This window comes from Cladophialophora psammophila (assembly GCF_000585535.1).
Source record: "Cladophialophora psammophila CBS 110553 chromosome Unknown aczJe-supercont1.16, whole genome shotgun sequence".
NCBI lineage: Eukaryota > Fungi > Ascomycota > Eurotiomycetes > Chaetothyriales > Herpotrichiellaceae > Cladophialophora > Cladophialophora psammophila.
The window spans coordinates 374,012-392,406 of NW_006912937.1; the positions used below are offsets into that span (position 1 = coordinate 374,012).

The 18,395-nt window shown below is 54.1% G+C and overlaps 9 protein-coding genes across 9 annotated transcripts; 7 read left to right on the top strand and 2 right to left on the bottom strand.

The window, feature by feature from the left end:
• Positions 1-403: 403 nt before the first annotated feature.
• On the bottom strand, positions 404-2,107 carry A1O5_09405 (uncharacterized protein; the record flags this gene model as incomplete). Its single annotated transcript, XM_007749984.1, has 5 exons — positions 404-694; positions 753-1,149; positions 1,198-1,486; positions 1,553-1,654; positions 1,705-2,107. 5 exons carry the CDS (start codon positions 2,105-2,107, stop codon positions 404-406), a joined length of 1,482 nt encoding a protein of 493 aa, XP_007748174.1.
• A 394-nt stretch (positions 2,108-2,501) lies between these two features.
• Positions 2,502-3,422, top strand: A1O5_09406 (uncharacterized protein; the record flags this gene model as incomplete). Its single annotated transcript, XM_007749985.1, has 3 exons — positions 2,502-2,736; positions 2,798-2,986; positions 3,040-3,422. The coding sequence occupies 3 exons, from the start codon at positions 2,502-2,504 to the stop codon at positions 3,420-3,422; spliced, it is 807 nt and encodes a 268-aa protein (XP_007748175.1).
• Positions 3,423-4,105: 683 nt separating this feature from the next.
• A1O5_09407 (uncharacterized protein) lies at positions 4,106-5,129 on the top strand (the record flags this gene model as incomplete). The annotated part of the gene is made up of 3 exons (XM_007749986.1): positions 4,106-4,390; positions 4,479-4,911; positions 4,963-5,129. 3 exons carry the CDS (start codon positions 4,106-4,108, stop codon positions 5,127-5,129), a joined length of 885 nt encoding a protein of 294 aa, XP_007748176.1.
• A 601-nt stretch (positions 5,130-5,730) lies between these two features.
• A1O5_09408 (uncharacterized protein) lies at positions 5,731-6,582 on the top strand (the record flags this gene model as incomplete). Its single annotated transcript, XM_007749987.1, has 1 exon — positions 5,731-6,582. The coding sequence occupies one exon, from the start codon at positions 5,731-5,733 to the stop codon at positions 6,580-6,582; it is 852 nt and encodes a 283-aa protein (XP_007748177.1).
• A 1,761-nt stretch (positions 6,583-8,343) lies between these two features.
• On the top strand, positions 8,344-10,525 carry A1O5_09409 (uncharacterized protein; the record flags this gene model as incomplete). The annotated part of the gene is made up of 3 exons (XM_007749988.1): positions 8,344-9,905; positions 9,962-10,328; positions 10,379-10,525. The coding sequence occupies 3 exons, from the start codon at positions 8,344-8,346 to the stop codon at positions 10,523-10,525; spliced, it is 2,076 nt and encodes a 691-aa protein (XP_007748178.1).
• An 841-nt stretch (positions 10,526-11,366) lies between these two features.
• On the top strand, positions 11,367-12,247 carry A1O5_09410 (oxidoreductase; the record flags this gene model as incomplete). Its single annotated transcript, XM_007749989.1, has 2 exons — positions 11,367-11,958; positions 12,063-12,247. 2 exons carry the CDS (start codon positions 11,367-11,369, stop codon positions 12,245-12,247), a joined length of 777 nt encoding a protein of 258 aa, XP_007748179.1.
• Positions 12,248-13,014: 767 nt separating this feature from the next.
• A1O5_09411 (enoyl-CoA hydratase) lies at positions 13,015-13,800 on the bottom strand (the record flags this gene model as incomplete). The annotated part of the gene is made up of 1 exon (XM_007749990.1): positions 13,015-13,800. The coding sequence occupies one exon, from the start codon at positions 13,798-13,800 to the stop codon at positions 13,015-13,017; it is 786 nt and encodes a 261-aa protein (XP_007748180.1).
• A 467-nt stretch (positions 13,801-14,267) lies between these two features.
• Positions 14,268-15,219, top strand: A1O5_09412 (uncharacterized protein; the record flags this gene model as incomplete). Its single annotated transcript, XM_007749991.1, has 2 exons — positions 14,268-14,799; positions 14,849-15,219. 2 exons carry the CDS (start codon positions 14,268-14,270, stop codon positions 15,217-15,219), a joined length of 903 nt encoding a protein of 300 aa, XP_007748181.1.
• Positions 15,220-15,647: 428 nt separating this feature from the next.
• A1O5_09413 (uncharacterized protein) lies at positions 15,648-17,654 on the top strand (the record flags this gene model as incomplete). The annotated part of the gene is made up of 5 exons (XM_007749992.1): positions 15,648-16,195; positions 16,261-16,551; positions 16,601-16,998; positions 17,063-17,586; positions 17,643-17,654. The coding sequence occupies 5 exons, from the start codon at positions 15,648-15,650 to the stop codon at positions 17,652-17,654; spliced, it is 1,773 nt and encodes a 590-aa protein (XP_007748182.1).
• Positions 17,655-18,395: the final 741 nt, after the last annotated feature.

Sequence of the window (18,395 nt, forward strand, 5' to 3'; positions counted from 1 at the left end):
TGCTGCGCTGCGCCGTGCTGCTCAACGTCCTGGTGGAGTGATATCGGAAGAGATCCGGTACGGACTGGACGGTGCGCTTGAGCGACCGAAACCGGAAACGACTCTTGCACGCTACACGGGAAGACATTTGATCGAGATCCGGGCCATGTGTGTCTCGCGAAGAATGGCTCCGGTAACGTTCGCGACATCCGGAGTGCACAACCTGGCTTCTCGTGCGCATTTTCACCTCATGAGCGACCCATTATCAAGACTACAGTGATCCTGGATGCAGGCACGGAAGAATCTTTGGTATCCACCGAAAGCTTTCTTTGGCTAAGGGCCCGTTGAGGAAGGAAGGTCCTCTTTGGGGATTCTCTGAGCTGGTCTCGTTGGAATCGAGCCCTGCCTTCTGATCTGGTCGGCACTAACTCTTGAAGTTATAATGCAGAATTTGCATGTCACAGTAGATTGCCAGAGCGTTGGGGCCACACTCGTATCCAATCCCGCTCTGCTTGTGGCCGCCAAATGGCACCTCAAACGACACCTTTTCGGAACTGTTGATGTAAACACTCCCAACTTCAAGTTGGTCCGCAATCTCTTCGGCCTTGGTCAAGTTCTTCGTCCAGACACTCGCGGCTAGTCCCATGGCAGTATTGTTGGCTCTCTTGACGACATCCTCCTCGTTTGACCATGGCAGGACAGGAACAATCGGGCCCTGTAGACACGGTTAGCATGTTGAGTCCGACGTAGTGTCTCACAGGCCTCGAACGCACAAACTGTTCCTCAGTAACCAGTCTCGAGTCATCCGACAGCTTGTCGACAATGGTGGGTTCGAAAAAATAGCCTGCCCCCTCCCTTACACTCCCGCCGAAGACTACCTTGCCATTGTGCTCCAAAGCGTCTTGGAAAAGATCCTTCAACTTCTGGTACTGTGCTTCATTTTGCACTGGGCCCACCATCGCACCAGCTTCCGTTCCTGGGGCCATTTTCATCTTTTTCACCTCTCGCACAAGGGCATCCAGCATTTTCGCATACACATCCTCATGGATGTAGAGGCGCTTCATGGCCGTGCAGACCTGCCCCGAGTTCCAGAAGCATCCCATGGCAATTTGAGGGGCTATCTCGTCCACGTCGACGTCGGGAAACACAATCGCTGCATCGTTTCCGCCTCTTCAAAGCTATCAGAAGGCTGTCTGGAGCGTGGGGTAATCGACTCACAATTCCAAGGTCACTCGCTTTAGAGTCTGTGTAGCGGCTGCAGCGACTTTCTTCCCACTCGCGGTTGACCCCGTAAACGAGACCTTATGGACGTCAGGGTGATGGGTGAGCCATGGACCAAGTTGATCGTCACCGCCGAGCACTTGCAGGACACCAGGAGGCAGGAATCTTTGCGCGATCTCCACGGCTTTCAAGCCGCTGTAAGGGGTGAATGGAGACGGCTTCAAGATGAAACAGTTTCCGACCAGCAAGGCCGGCAGCGCCTTCATAAGAGGTTGACCTAGAGGAACTGTGGGGTGGCAATTCGTGTCAGTCCATTGTGATCGACCCCTGCCGATTTCTTTCTGTTTCTTACAATTCCACGCCGTTATGCCAACGACGACACCGAGCGGGGTGTATTTGACCCGGTATTCGCGATCACTCGCAGCATGGTGTTCCTCAGGTATTTTTAATGATACTACAACGCATTTAGTATATCGCTCACAAATGATTTCAATCGCTTCTCACGAAAGTACTCAAACATGTTAACGAACGAATGCTGGACCTCAACATCGGCGAACTTTTTCTTCTCGCTGTTTAGACAGTGACCAAAAAGCATTGGAATGGCAGCACTGACCGGTTTCCCGTTTTCCCGCATTATTATGAGACTAAATTCTTCGGAATAGATCTTCAGTGCGTCTTGCCACTCTCTTAACAATTGAACGCGTTGATCAAAGGTTGTTTTCTTCCACTCCTTAAACGCTTTCTTCGCCGCCTCGACCGCATCGTTGACGTCGACCTTACTAGCGACAGGGGTATCCCAAAGTTTTTCGCAATTGGCAGGATCGATACCGTTGTGGATGGTTGGGGAACGTCGCAAGGCACCGTCAACCACGTTGTAGAACGCAAAAAAGGACGAGCTATCCGTCATTGTCACTGTATGTCGATCTGATTGCTGCTTCGAGTCGCAAAGGTCGTCTACCCGGTGCAAGAAAACTTTTCTGCATTTGAAGGCGGTGCCGCTTCTCCTGCTCGTGCCACCACGTGTATCTCCTCAAGCTACGAGTGAGGTGCCGCGGCTTGGCCCAATCTTCGCCGGGTGTGGGCGGGAATTCTGTATCCGGCGTCGAAACGTGTCCATGTTCTGTGTCGAGGACATCCGGAGACCGGCACACAGAACTGAGCACTTAATTCGATATTCTACCTTGCTGAAGCATTAACAGTCAAAGGCAGTACCGGTTGCGTCAAGCGTTATCGACACATATGAAAATGGAGTCTAAAAAGGTTGCGCTCATCACTGGAGGGGGTGCGTTCCCTCACCCGTCATGTGGCTCGACTCATACTCATACCATGTCGCAGGGTCCGGGATCGGCCTCTTCACGGCCAGAAGACTGCACAAGGACGGGTGGGAGGTCTCGATCGCAGACATCAACGAAAAGGCAGGCCAGGTGGCCGCGGAGGAAGTCGACGGCATTTTTACAAAAGTCGACATCACCAAATACGAATCTCTAGTACAGGTGTTTGAAAAGACGTGGAAAAAGTGGCAGAGGATTGACTTTGGTGACAGATCCTTGGTGAACAACAGATGTTGGCTGAACTCCCATGCTAATGCCTGGCCTAGTCTTTTCCAATGCAGGCATCCTTGATGTGGCAGACTTTTACGCCAAACAAGAGACACTGCCTCCTCCGGAGCCCAGTCTTGCGACCAGCAAAGTCAGCGTGGACGGCTACATCTACACGTCGTACTTGGCACTTCATTACTTCCGCCAGAATCCCAACCCAGGCAGCACCCTGATCCTGACAAGTTCCGGTAAGGAATTCTTTGCGCTCTATCAAGATGACACCGGGCTGAATCTAGCACAGCATCGGCTCTATACGAGTCTCCGATTCTGCCGTTGTATTGCGCAGCAAAATATGCCGTGGTGGGTTTGGCTCGCAGCCTCGGGAAAGGTCTTCAGGAAGAGAAGATTCGAGTGAACACCATTCTGCCCGGTGCAGTGCCAACCAACATCGGTCTCCCACCCAAGCTGAAACAGCTGGGCATCACGCCGACCATGCCTGAAGACAAGTTGACCACCCCAGACAACATTGTCGACGCCGTGTATGAGCTCCTGAATGACCAAGAAGCCTACGGTGTGGTGATGGAAGTCAGCGGGCCAAATCGGTACCGTCGACCAAAGCACGACTATCCCGATGCAACAATGGCCTTTGTCATGGGAGAAAAGGATGCTTGGGACAAAGCGTAATGAGCAGGGGATCAGGACCAGGGCTGCCCCATTAGTCTAGCTGTCTAGGTTGTCGGCAGTCTCTAAGATAACTGGTCCCAAATAACCGTATCCCAGTCTTGCCAAGGGAAAACCAATCCATGAGAATAAATATAGGCCCACGCAGCCGGACAGACACCGCAGTTACTTACTGGCGGAGGCGATCTACTGTAGAAAACCCTCCCTGCCCTACTGACCACCTACCACCGAGTATTGTTCGGGAGGCCGGAAGGAGAAGAACCAGGAAAATACATGCGGGTTTATGCAGATTCTTCGTAAAATCTTTTTGCGGGGGCAGCACGGGCAGCACGGGGTACCCAGGATAGCTTTACGCGAGGGACTTCCGGCTGAACGCAACTGTGAGGATCTGCTTAGTAATTGTATGGGAGGTCTCCTCGGATTGAACGTTGCCGTCTCCCACGGTCAGTTTCAACGCAAAGCTGGGCCGCTTCCAGGGCACAGGGAACCCGGTGTACCGAAGCGCGTCCACTGTCCAACTCGAATGGCCCCTTTGTGACATCTGAACGTCGAACAGAGGCTGAAATATAAAATGAGAACGGGCAGGGAGGGATCTGATGTTCATCTGGATTGCTGTGTTCCAACCAAACTGAAACGCCAGTCTATTTCGGCATAATCGAAAACTCACGGCCTCATACTTCAACATCATGTCTCAGCAGTCTATCTGGACCCATTTGGTTCGATTTGAGCACAAAGGGGTGCCCACTTTTGCCCAAGTCGTGAACCCCAAGGCAGATGGAGACCTGGATGAACAGTTCGAAGTCGAGATCGCGACCGGGGACCCTGTCTTCAACAACATCAAGTTGACGGGTGAGAAGGCCACGGTGATCAGGAACAAGCTGCTGGCGCCATTTGCCACGGTTCCCATGGTAGTCAACACAGGTCTTAATTACAAAGATCATGTTCAGGAATCCCTGTTCTACAGCGCCCCGGTAAGCCTCCAATTGCACCTGGACAAGAAGGCGCTGTTGCTACTTCACAGGTGCAAGACAGGCTAACAAGGACTTACCGCTGGAGTAGGATTTGTTTCCCAACATGCCGTACATCTTTTATCGCCCGGCGACATCTCTGGCGCCACCGTACCCGGCCTTGCTCCGAACGTACAAGGTCCAGCAAGAATGTCTTGACTATGAAGGAGAGATGGTGTTCCAGACGGGCTCCCGACCACTGAAAGACATCTCGGTCGAAGAAGCCGCCAAGAACATCGTCGGGTTCACGACAGGGTGCGACTTTTCCCCACGTCCAGGCAAAATCCTCGGGCGCATGAACTTCATCTTCTCCAAGGCTTTTGATAACTGGACTCCCGCAGGCCCGGTCTTGGTCCACCCCAGTGTCGTGGGCAATCCTCCTAAATTGGAGCTGACTACCAAATGGAATGGCGAGGTCGTGCAGCACGACAACACGGAGAACATGATTTTCACTGTTGCCCAAATTCTGTCGTCCATGTCCATTGGTGAGTTTCCGGGAATGTTGGAACTTCCTGCAGCTGACCTTGGACGCATAGGGACCACGGTTCAACCCGGGACGGTTGTCTTTTCTGGAACGTGCGGAGGTGGCACCTGGTTTAAATCAGAAGGGGCAGCGGGGACAGGAATCAAGGACGGCGACGAAATTGAAGTAGAGGTCAATGGCCTCGGGAAGGTTCGGGCATATCCCTGCTTCGACAAGTAGTTCAGCCGTGCGCCAAGCTGCGGAGCAACATAAGTATGTAGGGCGGGCCGACAAAGGTGATTCCGGGGGTCCCCTGAGAGCTTGCAACTTGTCCATTGCCGACGTGACCAACTTTGGTGATTTGGCACGCTGTCACGGCTGGCAGTCCAGTGGCAGTTATCATCCGTCTCAGTCCCCTTCTTACTCCGTATGTGGTGAAATAAGCTCACGGGATTCTGTATGGCCCCAAGGCCGTGGCCTGATGGGACGCTCTCATCGCGGCTGAGCTGCCTGGTATGGTAACTTGCGTATGACGAGGCCCACGCAGGAATGAGTCGGGATCAACTATTATGCTTAGCTGGCGCGCCGTTTTGTCAGTCCAACCGGAATAGCGGTTCAGTATCAATAGCAGGATGCATCGCGGATCGCACAAGGGCTGTATAACCCAAGCTGGGAGTCGGGACGGCACCCGCAGGAAATCTAGAACCCGGGAGCGAGGCATAGGACTCGATCGACCCCGGCTTTTTAAAAGTTTGGCAGCATTTCTCCAGACTGCAAAACGAGACCACTTCTGCTGATCACCTACGATTTTGCAGAACTTGATCAGCTCGACGCCTCCACCATGACAGAAGAGCAATCCGTGAAAAAGGCTCCGTCCTTCTTCATCTCACACGGCGCGGGGCCGTTTGCCCTTCTTGGGGCCGACCACCAACAAGGTCTTGTGGAACTCTGTAAAAAAACGCGATGGGTTTTGGATGGAGCAAAAGCAATCATTCTGGTCACCGCACACTGGGAGACGGATCAACCACACATTAGTTCCGGGGCCAATCCGGAAATCTACTTTGACTATTTCGACGACCTTGCGACTCAACTGCCACCTGAGGCCTTCCAATTCAAATATCCTGCCAAGGGATATCCCGCGCTCGCCGAGAGAATTAAGGCGAAGCTCGACGCAAACGGCTTCGAGGCGGTGTTGGACGATACCCGAGGCTGGGACCATGGTGTTTGGGTTCCATTAATTCTGCTCCGGCCCCAGGCCGATATTCCAGTGGTCCAGGTATCGATTCCCACGGGACGTGACAAGGCCGCCCCAGCTGCTCTCAAACTCGGGCGATCCCTTGAATCGTTCCGGGACGAGGGCTGCGTGATTCTCACCAGTGGCTCCAGCTACCATAATTTCGACGCCGTCATCGATGAGATCATGGGCAAGAGCCGTTCAGGCTCTATTCCGAGCAATCGGCCATTCGAGACCGCCATGGAAGAAGTCTCCAAGCTTCCTGATATAAATCAGAAGTGTGAGAAAATGCTCAAATGGCGGGAGGAGTTCCCCGACAGTGAAGCGGTTCACCCTAGCGGCAAGTCCGAACATTTTGTGCCGTTCATCGTCGGCATCGGCGCGTCTGGGAACGACGTGGGGAAGAAACTGGGGGAGTGGAACATGCTCGGGACCATTATGAGTTCTTTTATTTGGTAGTCAACGTGCTGATCATGGCGGTCTGGCCATCCAAGTCAACCATACAAAACAAGGTTTAAGTCGTGCGTCCGGGCCACGCCCGGTTCCACCCCGCCCGGCCCCTCCCCGCCCCGCACACACCGGCTGGATGTAAGTATCTTTTTAGTCTTGTATGTTATCGACTTTTTCACTGTAATGCCCGGGTCATTGGTCCAGAGTCCTGAAGACCGTCAGTGACGCTTTTCTCTCCTGGACCAGGGAACACGAACCCCCCACGCTTGAAACAAGCTTAATTTAGGAGTTGGCCCCTGGACGTTCTGTATGACTGCACGTCCAATAAAATCCCCTTCGATGCTCTTGCCGTTCTTGAGCCCCAGCCTTGCATTGCCGAGGAAAAGCAAATCCGAACCATCAACGGTGGCGGCGTACACTTTGACGATCTTGTGGTATCTGGACTCCACGAGCTCCCACGCCTTGATGCGGGACGCCTTGATTTCTGGGGGAGATTAGATGATGTTTCGGATGTGATCAAGGTGGGACTCTTGACAGGGACTATGTCTCTCGACTTGCCTTCTGATCCTCTGAATTCTCCAGCCGAGGATACAAAAGTGGCGTCAGGGAGGAATATTTCAGCCGCGAGTTTGACTCCCGACTCGACGGCAGGGTCGTCCATCAAAGTAAGCATGCGGTCGAAAAGCGCCTTGACGCGATCGTCTATTGCGACAGAGGGCCACGAGGTCGAGGCTATTCTGGATGACATGTTTTCTTGACGACCATTCACAACTGGGACACTGATACGTCGCGGGCAGGTGACTTTACTTCTTTTTGCACTCTCTGCCCCCTTGACGGCGCCTAATGCCCTGGGGTCAAGCCGAATTGTGCTATCAAGGCAGGCTCGGGAACGGGAGTCTTGCTCTGCGGGCGCCGCTGGTCACCGATTCACGGCGGAGATTGGTGTAAGCCACTCGCCTACTTATTTGCAAGCAAAATCAAATGGATCCGTGGCACAGAGCACCCGTATCCGGGACGGAATTTTTTTTGCATCCGGCCCGGCCAATCAGCAACGTCGACCGAAGGAAGCAAAAGTTTGCAGCCTGATGTGGAGGACGAACAGCCTCTGTAGGCCAATGAATTGCTGAGACGACCAGGGCCTGGAACGAAGCCCAATGCATTTTTCTTTTTTTGTGCTGCGACGATGGGCAAAACCACTCCTGTCGCGAATGCCCCGTATTGCGGGGGCATCCGCCAGGTTCCGGCTAGTGAGATATGCTTCAACCCTGCACCCCGCGTTGTTGCGCTGGGGCCCCAGACCCCTGGGGACATTTTTTCATGGCAACTCCTAGATTCAGATCTTCCAGGGGGAAAAAAAAACACCCTCTATTCCCAGCCCGCGATTCAGAATTCGCCTTGAGACTCTTGCTTGACCGCGTAGAGCGACTTTGGCCCTCCATTGTCATCCCGCCATCATGGATTCTGGGACCCAACCCCCGAAACGAAAGCGGACCGCTGCGGTAGGTCAATTTCGTTGCTGCCAAAACACGGGCTGACAAAGAGTCCACGACAAAAGGCGTGTATGACCTGCCAGAAGAAGAAGACAAAATGTGACGGGCTGTCGCCCTGCACCACTTGTGTCATGCAAAAACATGAGTGCTTTTTTCCTCAGACTAAGAATCGACGGGGGCCTCAGCGAAGGTTGGCAGTCAAACCATATCTTTTACGCTCTCATTGACACATAAGCCAAGCCCAAAGTCCAGCCATGAGCTCGAACAACGACTCTTACGTATGGAGTCACTGCTCAACGCGGCGGTGAGCTCCTCGAGTAAAAATACCGACCTCTACCAGAGATCCCACTCGTTCGCCACGACCCAGATGGACGAAGACCCTGCGAGGTCGACCGTCCTGGCATCTACGCCAATCGGTCACGAAATGGCCATGAACTCGGACTCGCGACTGGAAACTCCTGTGGCGCAAATCCCCAGCATGGCGCCGCCCGACGAGGTCAGCAGAGACAACCAGCAAAACACTCTCGTGTCGCGCGCGGATCTCCCAGGCGCCCCCTTGTCGACCGAGGAATATCCAACTCCAGACAAGACCGAGGATGCTTCCCGAACTTCGCCGTCCTGCGGGTTCTCCCCCTTTTCGCCTCAGGGCATTCAATGTGCCATTGAATGGACTCCTGGAGTCAAAGACCGGCAGACTCTGCTAGCGGCAGCTCAAGATACTACCATGAAAGAAACTTGGAAGTCGAATTTCTTCAGCTCTTCCTTTGGTCGCCGTGTCTGGGTGCAGCTTCCGTCGAAGGAAGAGGCGATGACGACCGTCGAGCAGTATTTCCGTGACTTCAACAGCATAGTGCCACTGTTCTGCACCTCGCCATTCATGGCCTTGTTCGAACAACAGTACTCGTCCAATCCCCCGGAGAGTGCGGGATGGTGGGCCAGCCTGAGCGTTGTCATGTCGATTGCGTTGGGGACAAAGCCCATTAAAGATGGGGATTGTGCCGCAATTGAACAGGCCAGAGACTTTCTTCGAAACAGCCTTGCCGTGCTGACCGAGCTGTTTCTCCAATCTAACGACCCGTGGGTTGTACCAGCGCTGATCGGAACGGCCCTGATCCTGCAAGGTACACCAGATCCCCGCCCAGCAACGGCGTTACTCGCCTCGGCGAAGAGCCTGCTGGCAGATCTTGCCACCAACCGAAGATCCCTGTCCAAGCTTGACAGCAGTGACATGGAGCACCAAAATCGACTTTTTTGGATAGCGTATCGTCTCGACAATGATCTACGCATCCGGTCGGGACTCCCTTTGTCTTCGGAACTGGATACGCGCCATATTGAGCTCCCCAGTCCAAACCCGGTGGATCAGCTCGGAATCATGACATTTCCAAATGGGCGGGGAAATTTCAACATCTTCAGAGCCATGGCGGAGTTTGCAGTCATCGAGGCAGCCGCCCACCGAGAGTTACATTCTGCCAAGCGATCAGAGCGCTCCGACGAGGACCTTTTGACCATCAGCGCTGAACTGGACCTCAAGCTGGAAAAGTGGAAGGAAAGCATTCCTCTCGAAGTTCAGCCGGATTACGATGTGACGTTCAAGCTCGACGACCCACGGATCTTACATGTGCTTGTTTTACACTTCGCTTATCACAACTGTGTGCAAACGATCCACCGACTTGCTTTACAGCACAGCTCCTGGGCGGCTTTACCCAACAAGCCATCCAGTGAAGCCCGTCCTACGGGTTCGGCAGGCCAGTTGTTCCAGTCCAATGCGATGATCAGTTTCGCCGCCCGAGCCTCTTTACGACTATTGAGACACATTCCTGAGATGGCGTTCGGATACGTCTGGTAAGATGTTGCCCCATCCTCGGCGATGGTGCTTCGACACTGACCACAACCACCAGGAGGGTCCTCTTTTACCCGGCCAATGCCTTTATTGCGACTTTTACCGCCATCCTGCAGAATCCGACCGGTGCCAGGGTTTGCTCGGATCTTGCGCTCATGGGGTGCTTTGTGAAGTTTCTCTCGAGTCCACACAATGAGGACAGTCCCGAGATCAAGCGCATCATCAGAGTGAGCTCGGACTTTGAGCGGATCGCCGCAAAGGTGGTGGAACGGGCCGAGAACAAGTGCGAGGCTACGTGCGCGACACCGGACTTGAATACTATCCATTGGGAGGTCCAAGGTCACAGAGTGGATGCTGTACCAAGCGCCGAACCACTCGCGTTCACCGCGGCCCAGGAATACATGAATGAGCAACATGGAGACGGAGTAAGTGCCCCTCATCGGTGAGCAATTCCCACACGCTTACGTAGGTGTAGGGGTTTTTGACCAGACTCGACGGTTCCATTCTCGTCTCGGACTTTTCCTATCAGCCATATTCTAGCTTGTTGGATGAGCCCTTTGAAATCCCTGGACTGCAATTCTTCCACGGCGACACTATCACAATCCCCCTACAAGCAATATGATTACCGACATCTTTCAAGGATCCGGCCCGGTTTGAGTGCATGATGCCCGAACCAGCAATACAGCCGCCAATGAACTCGCCAAGCCGGATGGGCGTCAACACGACGGAGGACATGGGCGTTCGACAGGCATGCCAACGAGACGAAAGTGTGTCCATATAAGCCCAACACGGAGTGTGGGACAGGTGCGCGTTCAAGTGTACGTAGACAGACAGAAGATCCAGCAATACTCCCACCCCGATTGCAACCGGGTCAACAGAGGTCTCCCGAGGTGACAATCAGGTTTTTAAGTCATGATTTTCGTCGGTTTGAACGAACCCCAATGGAGAAACACGGCATCTCAGTTCCGCTCAGTTGAAACAGTCCTGCCGGGTTCGTTTTACATGAATCGAGACGGATTCGAGCAATCCCCCCTGCTTAAATGAAGACTCCGGTAGTATGTAGTAGCACCTCTTTCGAGTCCGGGGTCATCGCCCGGCCAGCCTCTCAACCATCATCTTCCAATCAAAAGTCGTCACGAACGCTGCCTCGCTGCTGAATCGGTTATTGAAATTATGCGATCGGATAAATGCCTTCCGGCTCTAGGGCTTCGCATCTAGTGTTGCATAAATCCTCGGACCAGCTTCTCAGATCATAGTATTCTGAAGGCCTGCTCGGCTCTGTTCGTCTCCACAGGCCAATGTTCTGACGCCGAAGACGAGAATCAGCCATCACTGACTGCCGCAATATAAAAGCAGAGATACAGCCAGCCAGGGCGAGTACGCGTAGGAGTGTTTCCAGAACCCAACGACGCGTAGAATAAGACCGATCATCCTGCCCACTTTTGACACAACATACCATCATCATGATTTCTCTCGCATCCAAGGTCTTCACCGTGACCGGGGGCGCTTCTGGGATGGGTGCTGCCACCTGTCGACTTCTCGCACAACGTGGAGCTGCCGCGATTGCCATCGGGGACAAGAATCCGGCGAATTTTGAGTCCATTAAGGCATCAATAAAAGATATCAACCCCCAGACTCGAGTCACTACGACAGAGCTGGATGTTTCCGACTCGGCGCAAGTGGAAAAATGGATCCAAGACACGGTCAAAACGTTTGGCCGCCTGGACGGCTCGGCCAACGTGGCGGGCGTCGGTCAAAGTTCTGGAGGGCGTAGTGCGCCGACAATCCTCGAGGAGACGGACGAGGATTGGAGGAGGACCATGTCGGTCAACCTGGACGGGATCATGCACTGCACGCGTGCCCAGGTCCGAGCTATGGTGGCGTTGCCCAAAGGGGTTCCGCGGGCCATTGTCAACGTCTCCAGCCTTGCCTCAACCTTTCACGGGCCCGACATCTACGCTTACGGCACTTCGAAACGAGCCGTGGTGCACTTCAGCAGCTCCGTCGCCAAAGACGTGTATCCGTTTGGCCTCCGCGTCAACACTGTTTCTCCAGGTATGGCGCCGCATCCATTCCTCTCATTCCATGACCCGACTTTGTCACAGCCCATTCTACGATCGACCAAGTCCTGTTGCTGACCTTGCTTTGTCTCTTCACAGGGGCGACTCTGACGCCGATGAGCGAGGTGTTTTTCCCTGGGCAATCGATAGAGGAATCATCCAAAGCACTGAACATGGTATTGATGGGCCCCGAGTCCATCGCACGGCCAATCGTGTGGCTTCTGAGCGAGGACTCGGCGGATGTAAATGGCGTCAACCTGCCAGTCGGAGAGGGTGCTCCGTGATCTAGGCTGCTATTTACAAGAACCGTCAGATAGAAATCCACTGATTCTCTCGTGCTTTCGGGGGGCCGTCACCCAACTTCACTCGGTCAGAATGATAAATGATGACTGCATAGCGTGGTGCTTCTCTGGCTGCTCGTGGTAAAGTGACAAAGACCGACATCTTGTCGACGACATTGATCGTACCGGGCTGAAGATCAAGAGGGTGAGCAAAAAGACATTTCTTTTTCTATTTGCGGGTGTTGTATACAGAATGAGAGTGGATCTATCTTGTTGATTATGTTCTGTGCCCCTGGCTTTTCAGAGAGACTCTGCCTATCTATATACTAATTGTACTGTGGTAACAAGCGATCCGCTGAATAGATCTGGACCTGCCCAGATCTGTCCAGACTGTTAAACTAAAAAGGTTGGGAAGTCACGTGATCCAGCCCAGCCACCCAGTACTGTCTATATAGTCTACCGTAGTCCCCGTACTGAATAACGGAGGACAGCCTTTTTGATCATTCAACACAGACCTCGTTGTCGATCAACGGTGGCACCGAGGCTATTATAGAGAGGCCTCGGTTGAAGCTTTGGTGGATTGGTTGGTTTGCCACAGTGGCGTTCTGCTGTCAACAGCGGGCCAAAAGCAATTGCGCAGGCTCAAGATTCTATCACGAGCTGTCAACCTGGCCCCAATCCACTGACATGAGCAGAAGATGCTTCCGCATCTTGCTCGAGCCGTCGACAGACTGTCTTGCGCGAACGCCGCTCCTCAAGTCCGTCGGCGTTTACATTTTACCTTGCGATCGCAATTGCTCGAACTGTGAGATCATCGACAGGCCCTCGAGCTGCAATCCATAGCCGAGATCATCCAACAACCGGCGTTTGATGTGCAACGTTAAGGCGATGCGCGTGTACTTCAACGTCTTGTCCGGCAGCTTCAACATATTCCGGGCCACTTCCCAAGCCCGGCTCAACACTTGGTCCTTGGGCACGACTTCGGCCACGAATCCAAGAACTTTTCCTTCGGCCGCACCAATTTCTTCTCCCGTGAGCAGGAAAGAGCGGCCGCGATTGGGCCCGAGAAGCATCGGCCACCAGACATGGGCACCATCTCCCGGGACCTGGCCGCTAACAAAGTGCGGTTTGTCAGCGAAGGTTGCCATCTCAGACGCGACCACGAGATCGCAGAGGGTAGGTATTTCCGCATGGATGTGCACCGGCCCATTAACCGCCGCAATCATCGGAACCTCAATGCTAAGCAGATTTTGCAAAAGGTCCTTTCCTTCGCGATAGATTCGGTGCCAGAAGCTGGTCGTGCCCCCGTTGGACGGTCCCTCCCCTGGCTCCCACTCAGTCAAAAAGGTGTCGCCAGTCCCGCTAAGGATGACGATTCGATTTTCCTCGTCGTGGGCGATGCAATGGAATGCCTCGCCCAGCTGGGTGTGTAAGCCGCCATCACTCGGCCCCCATGCGGCAGGACCGTCGTTGAAATGGATGGTAACTTGAAGAATGCCATCTTGCCGGCTAAATTTCACGCCAGGAAACCGATCCTGGTAGTCTGAGAGCTTCATGGTGAGCCAGAGAATCGCCTGAACAATGACTTGGAGGAACGGGCGTCGGGTTACCCAAGTTGCCAATTCTCAGACTATATATGCCGCCGATGCACCGCTCCGTGGCCCATGTTGCAAGTGACTCTGCATCGCGATTGCGCGGGTCGTCGTGCGTGTAAGCCCGCACATCTGCCCCCATTGAGATGGCTCGTCAACCCGCATCCAATCAAGTCCGCCGGCATGTGTCAACCGAAATTCGCTTCGGGAATGTATGCTGCCGGCCCTTCCGCCGACGGAGTGGTGCCCTCGAGCATCCAGCAGGGCATTGCACCGGGAAAGGTAATCATCACCGGCACGGGTCTGCTGACAAACCAGCCATGTTGGTTTCATGAGCGTGGGTCCCCTGCAACACAATATGATCCCAGACTTCTGACCGGTTTCGGTCCACGAGAGCTTGGAGTCCACCTCATCGCCGTCCTTCGTCAACGATGGCTTCACCTCTAGCGATCCAAGTTGATCTGACCAGTCTCCAGGCGGTCTCGGGCAAGACGGCGCTGGTGACCGGCGCCTCATCCGGGATAGGCCTGGCCATTTGCGACTTGCTGTACGAAAGCGGTTGCAATGTTGTGTACGTAGCTGGCCGGAAGCGGCCGCCGACCAAGGTACTCCTCGAAAACAATCCTCGGACGCTGCTGTTCAACTGCGACGTCAGTTCATGGGAAGCCCAACGCCAGATCTTTGCCGATGCCATTGCCAAGTTCGGCCAGATTGACGTGGTTTGCCCCAATGCCGGCATTGGCGAGCCACGAGATCAAATGTACGAGTTGAAGACCGATGCCGAGGGAAACCTCCTGCCCCCTGAAACCAAGGTCTACGACGTGGACATGAAAGGAACGGTCTACACCACGGCACTGGGCCTTCACCATATGGCGGCCAAGGGCGGCAGCATCGTGATTGTATCCAGCCTGGGTGGCTACATCGGAGTGGACGAGATGCCCAATTACGCGGCAACCAAGCATGGTGAGTTCCGCCACGGAGCGTGATCCGAAGCTGCTGACATGGGGGCAAGGGGCCGTTGGCCTCTTACGATCACTGTGCCGGCCAGCGGCCAAGAAAAACATGTGGGTGTCATTGCTGGCACCGCATATCATCTACACTCCTGGCACCTTCTTCGACAGATATGTCCCGACAAAGGAGAGCTACGAAGCAGCGCGGGCAGCTCTGAAGCCATCGGGGGTCAATCTCAGCTCGGCCTACACCTGCGCTCTGGGGGTAGCGCATCTTTGGCACCTTGGGCGGGCTGCGAGTGGAATGTCCGTTTTGGTCGAGGATGACGAGCTTCGTAGCCTCGAGAGAGAATTGTGCGACGCATATCCAGCGTGGTTCTGTAAAAAAATAGAGAGCGTCATAAACGACGCTGTACAGGACGCCTGGGGATGAGTTTCAGATAGTCGAGGCTGCACATCAGCACCGTTGAAGCTGCATGCGCAAGCCTCCCAACCGGGGCCTCTTAATTCTGCAAAGCCGTTATCTATCCAAACAGGATTATTCTTTCGTTAACCTTTTCAGGTACTCATCCTCGCACATCGTCCGGCTCGGCTCTCGGAATCTGGAATTGGGTCTGATCCTATCCCGCGGGATCTAGCCCTTCCCTATCCCTACCACCAGGAAGTCCGGGGTAAGCAGCTAGTCACCCCAGAATGGAGGACTACTCTCCAGATAAATAGAGCCAATCCTTCCTGTGAGAAGGGCCTTTATCGACCTATAATCCCCCCTGGCTCCCCCCCCCCGGAGCGTCGGCCCACGTTTCTGCCTCCCGGCTATTTCTCCAGACCAGGATTACTTCCATCCCTTGCACCGTCTCCGACATGGAAGAAAAGTCTCCTGAAAACACTGCTGTCGAGCAAATCTCCGACACACGTCACAAAGAAATCCAGAATGCCGAAGACTTAGCCACCCAAAATTCATACGCTGCAAAGGCTGACGATTCGGATGGGCATGTGCCCATGACTCCGCGTCGATTCCTGGCCATGGCGTTCCTGTACATGTCCTTCGCAGGTAAGTCGCCGACATCCACATCCGAAGTTTTGAAGGTTGACCGACTGGGTGTTGCAGGAGCCAATCTGCCGCTCTTTTTCACCGTTGGCTCTCTGAGTTATATTCAGAAGGATGTCGGCAATCCGGCAACCCAAGGCTGGGCGGGAACAACCTACGGAATTGCGGTGGCGGCTCTGATCCCCTTCTGTGGCTATCTCCAAGATCTCTTTGGACGCCGATACTTCACCGTGTTCGGGTGCTTCATGATGTGTCTCGGGGCCGTGGTGGAGGGAACGGCACATTCCTTCACTCAACTCATCTTCGCACTGGTTATCTCTGGATTCGGAGCTGCTATTGTCGAGCTCAGCTCCGTGGCAGGGTTAGTATAGAACTCCGCAGTCCCCCGAGTCCTGATCTTGGCGCCACTGACTTGCTCCCCCCCAGCATCGCAGAGGTCGTGTCGGTGAAGAACCGAGGCCTGGCGTTATCCCTTCTCACAGGCTTCATACTCCCCTGGGCTCCGTATCAACTCTATTCGGAGTTGTTGGCGTCCCATACAACGTGGCGGTGGACCATGTGGATCAATTTAATGTACAATGCACTCTGTTTCGTGGGCGTGCTCTTCACTTACTTCCCGGAATCTCACCACCGGGCCGATGGTATTGGCAAAATTGAAGCTTTGAAGCAGCTGGACTTTATGGGAGGCTTTCTATCCCTGAGCTCGGTTGTGCTCTTGTAAGTCATCCCAGAACCCTCCGTTGGTTCGCCACTCACCGTCGACCAGCCTGTTTGCGCTCCAGAGCGGAGACAGTCTATATCCTTGGGCCAGCGCCAAGGTTCTCGTCCCCTTGATCATCGGAGTCCTGTTGGCCTTTGTATTCGTGGTGTGGGAAGTGAAGGGCGCAAAGTATCCCATGGTCCCGGCGTCCATCTTCCAAGGACAAAGAATCGTGGGTCCGGCGCTCGTCCTCTCGTTCACCATCGGCATGGATCTCTATGCCGTGCTGACCTTCATGCCCTTGGCATTTGGTGCAATCTACGATAGCGATCCGAAGAGCATTGGCATCAAGGCACTCGGCTACGCCTTTGGCCAGACACTGGGGGCCACGGTCGGAAATATTATGATGACGCTGATCAAAACCCACCAACGGGCGATTCTGGCGATCGGCTGCGTGTCAATGGGTGAGATTTGCTCCTAGAAACGACCCCTCAACCTCTGCTGACCTTTTTCTCTCTCTCCTGTCAGCGACGTTCATCGCATCTCTGGCTTTAATGAGCCCGGACAATGTCCATACGGCGGTTGCCCTGACCACTTTGGCTGGGTGGTCCGTTGGCTGGGTCATTAACCCACTCAACACCGTAGCACTGAGCGGGACACGCGATCTGTTCATCGCCACGGTCATCGGCCTCCTGCTTTCCACGCGCTATCTTGGAGGCTCGATCGGATACAGCATCTATTACGCCGTTTTCACGGCCAAGGCGAAGAAGAAGTTGCCGAACTACGTCGCGGCCGCTGTGGCCAAAGCGGGCCTGCCGCTCACCGAGATTCAGCAATTCGTGGGCATTTTCCTGACCAACCCTGAGGCGATTTCCGAGGTGAAGGGCATCACCCCCTCCATCATCCAGGCTGCCACCGCGGCATCGAAATCCGCGTATGCGGACAGCATGAAATTCGTATGGTACACCAGCATACCGTTTGGCGTTGCCTGCGTCATCGGGGTTTTGGTGATGAAGAGTACCACCAAGTTCGTGACGAACCGAGTCGCGGCGGTATGTGCAGGTCCTTGTTGCTTTCTGACCCTACGATGGCTAATCCAGATGTACAGCGGCTCGAATAAACATGGTTGTATCCTGCAGCAGCGCGACGTTCAATCTGGTCATCGACCGAGGAAAGCTCTAGAAACGGCGGCCTACGTCCCGAAACTTTTCCTTATAATAGCCACGGAGGATGTTTTGCCAGCCAACACTGTCCGAATCCAGACGATCCTTGTCGCGGGAACTCCGACGGTGTATATGTTACTTGGGATGTGGCTGCCTGCTCGCTCTTTTGATATCTTTTGGCTGGCGGCATTGCAAGAGAGAAAATGTCCAAATGGAGTCGGGTGACCATCCCATGCAGTGGTAATATCCTCATCCCCAAACCCATTCAGTGTGTGTCCCAAGTCCCCTGCAGAATATCTTGGGATGTAGATTCCGCCGGCCGTGCCCAGGAGTGTGTATATCCTGCTAGGGAATAATTTCCTTTGATTTTGCCGATACGGCTCGGTCGAAAGCGGTCTGTCCTTCGTTGTCTTTCGCATGAATATCTGCGCCTCGAGCGAGTAGAGTCAGAACGATTTCGGTGCGCTCGGTGTGAATTTACCTCACCTTGGCACTTGAGCCTTTTCACATGTACTGTGGTGTTGACAGGGTCTCGAGATAGCCACTGTGTGGCAAACCACCTGAGATGCTAGGCGTTTCACCAACTCCGCCACCTACCTCAACACCGTTGTTCTCGCCGATCTGTGATGGGATGGCGACGGAATAGGAGGTTCCAGGAATGGCCTTCAGATCACAGGCCAAAGTGTATATAAACAGAC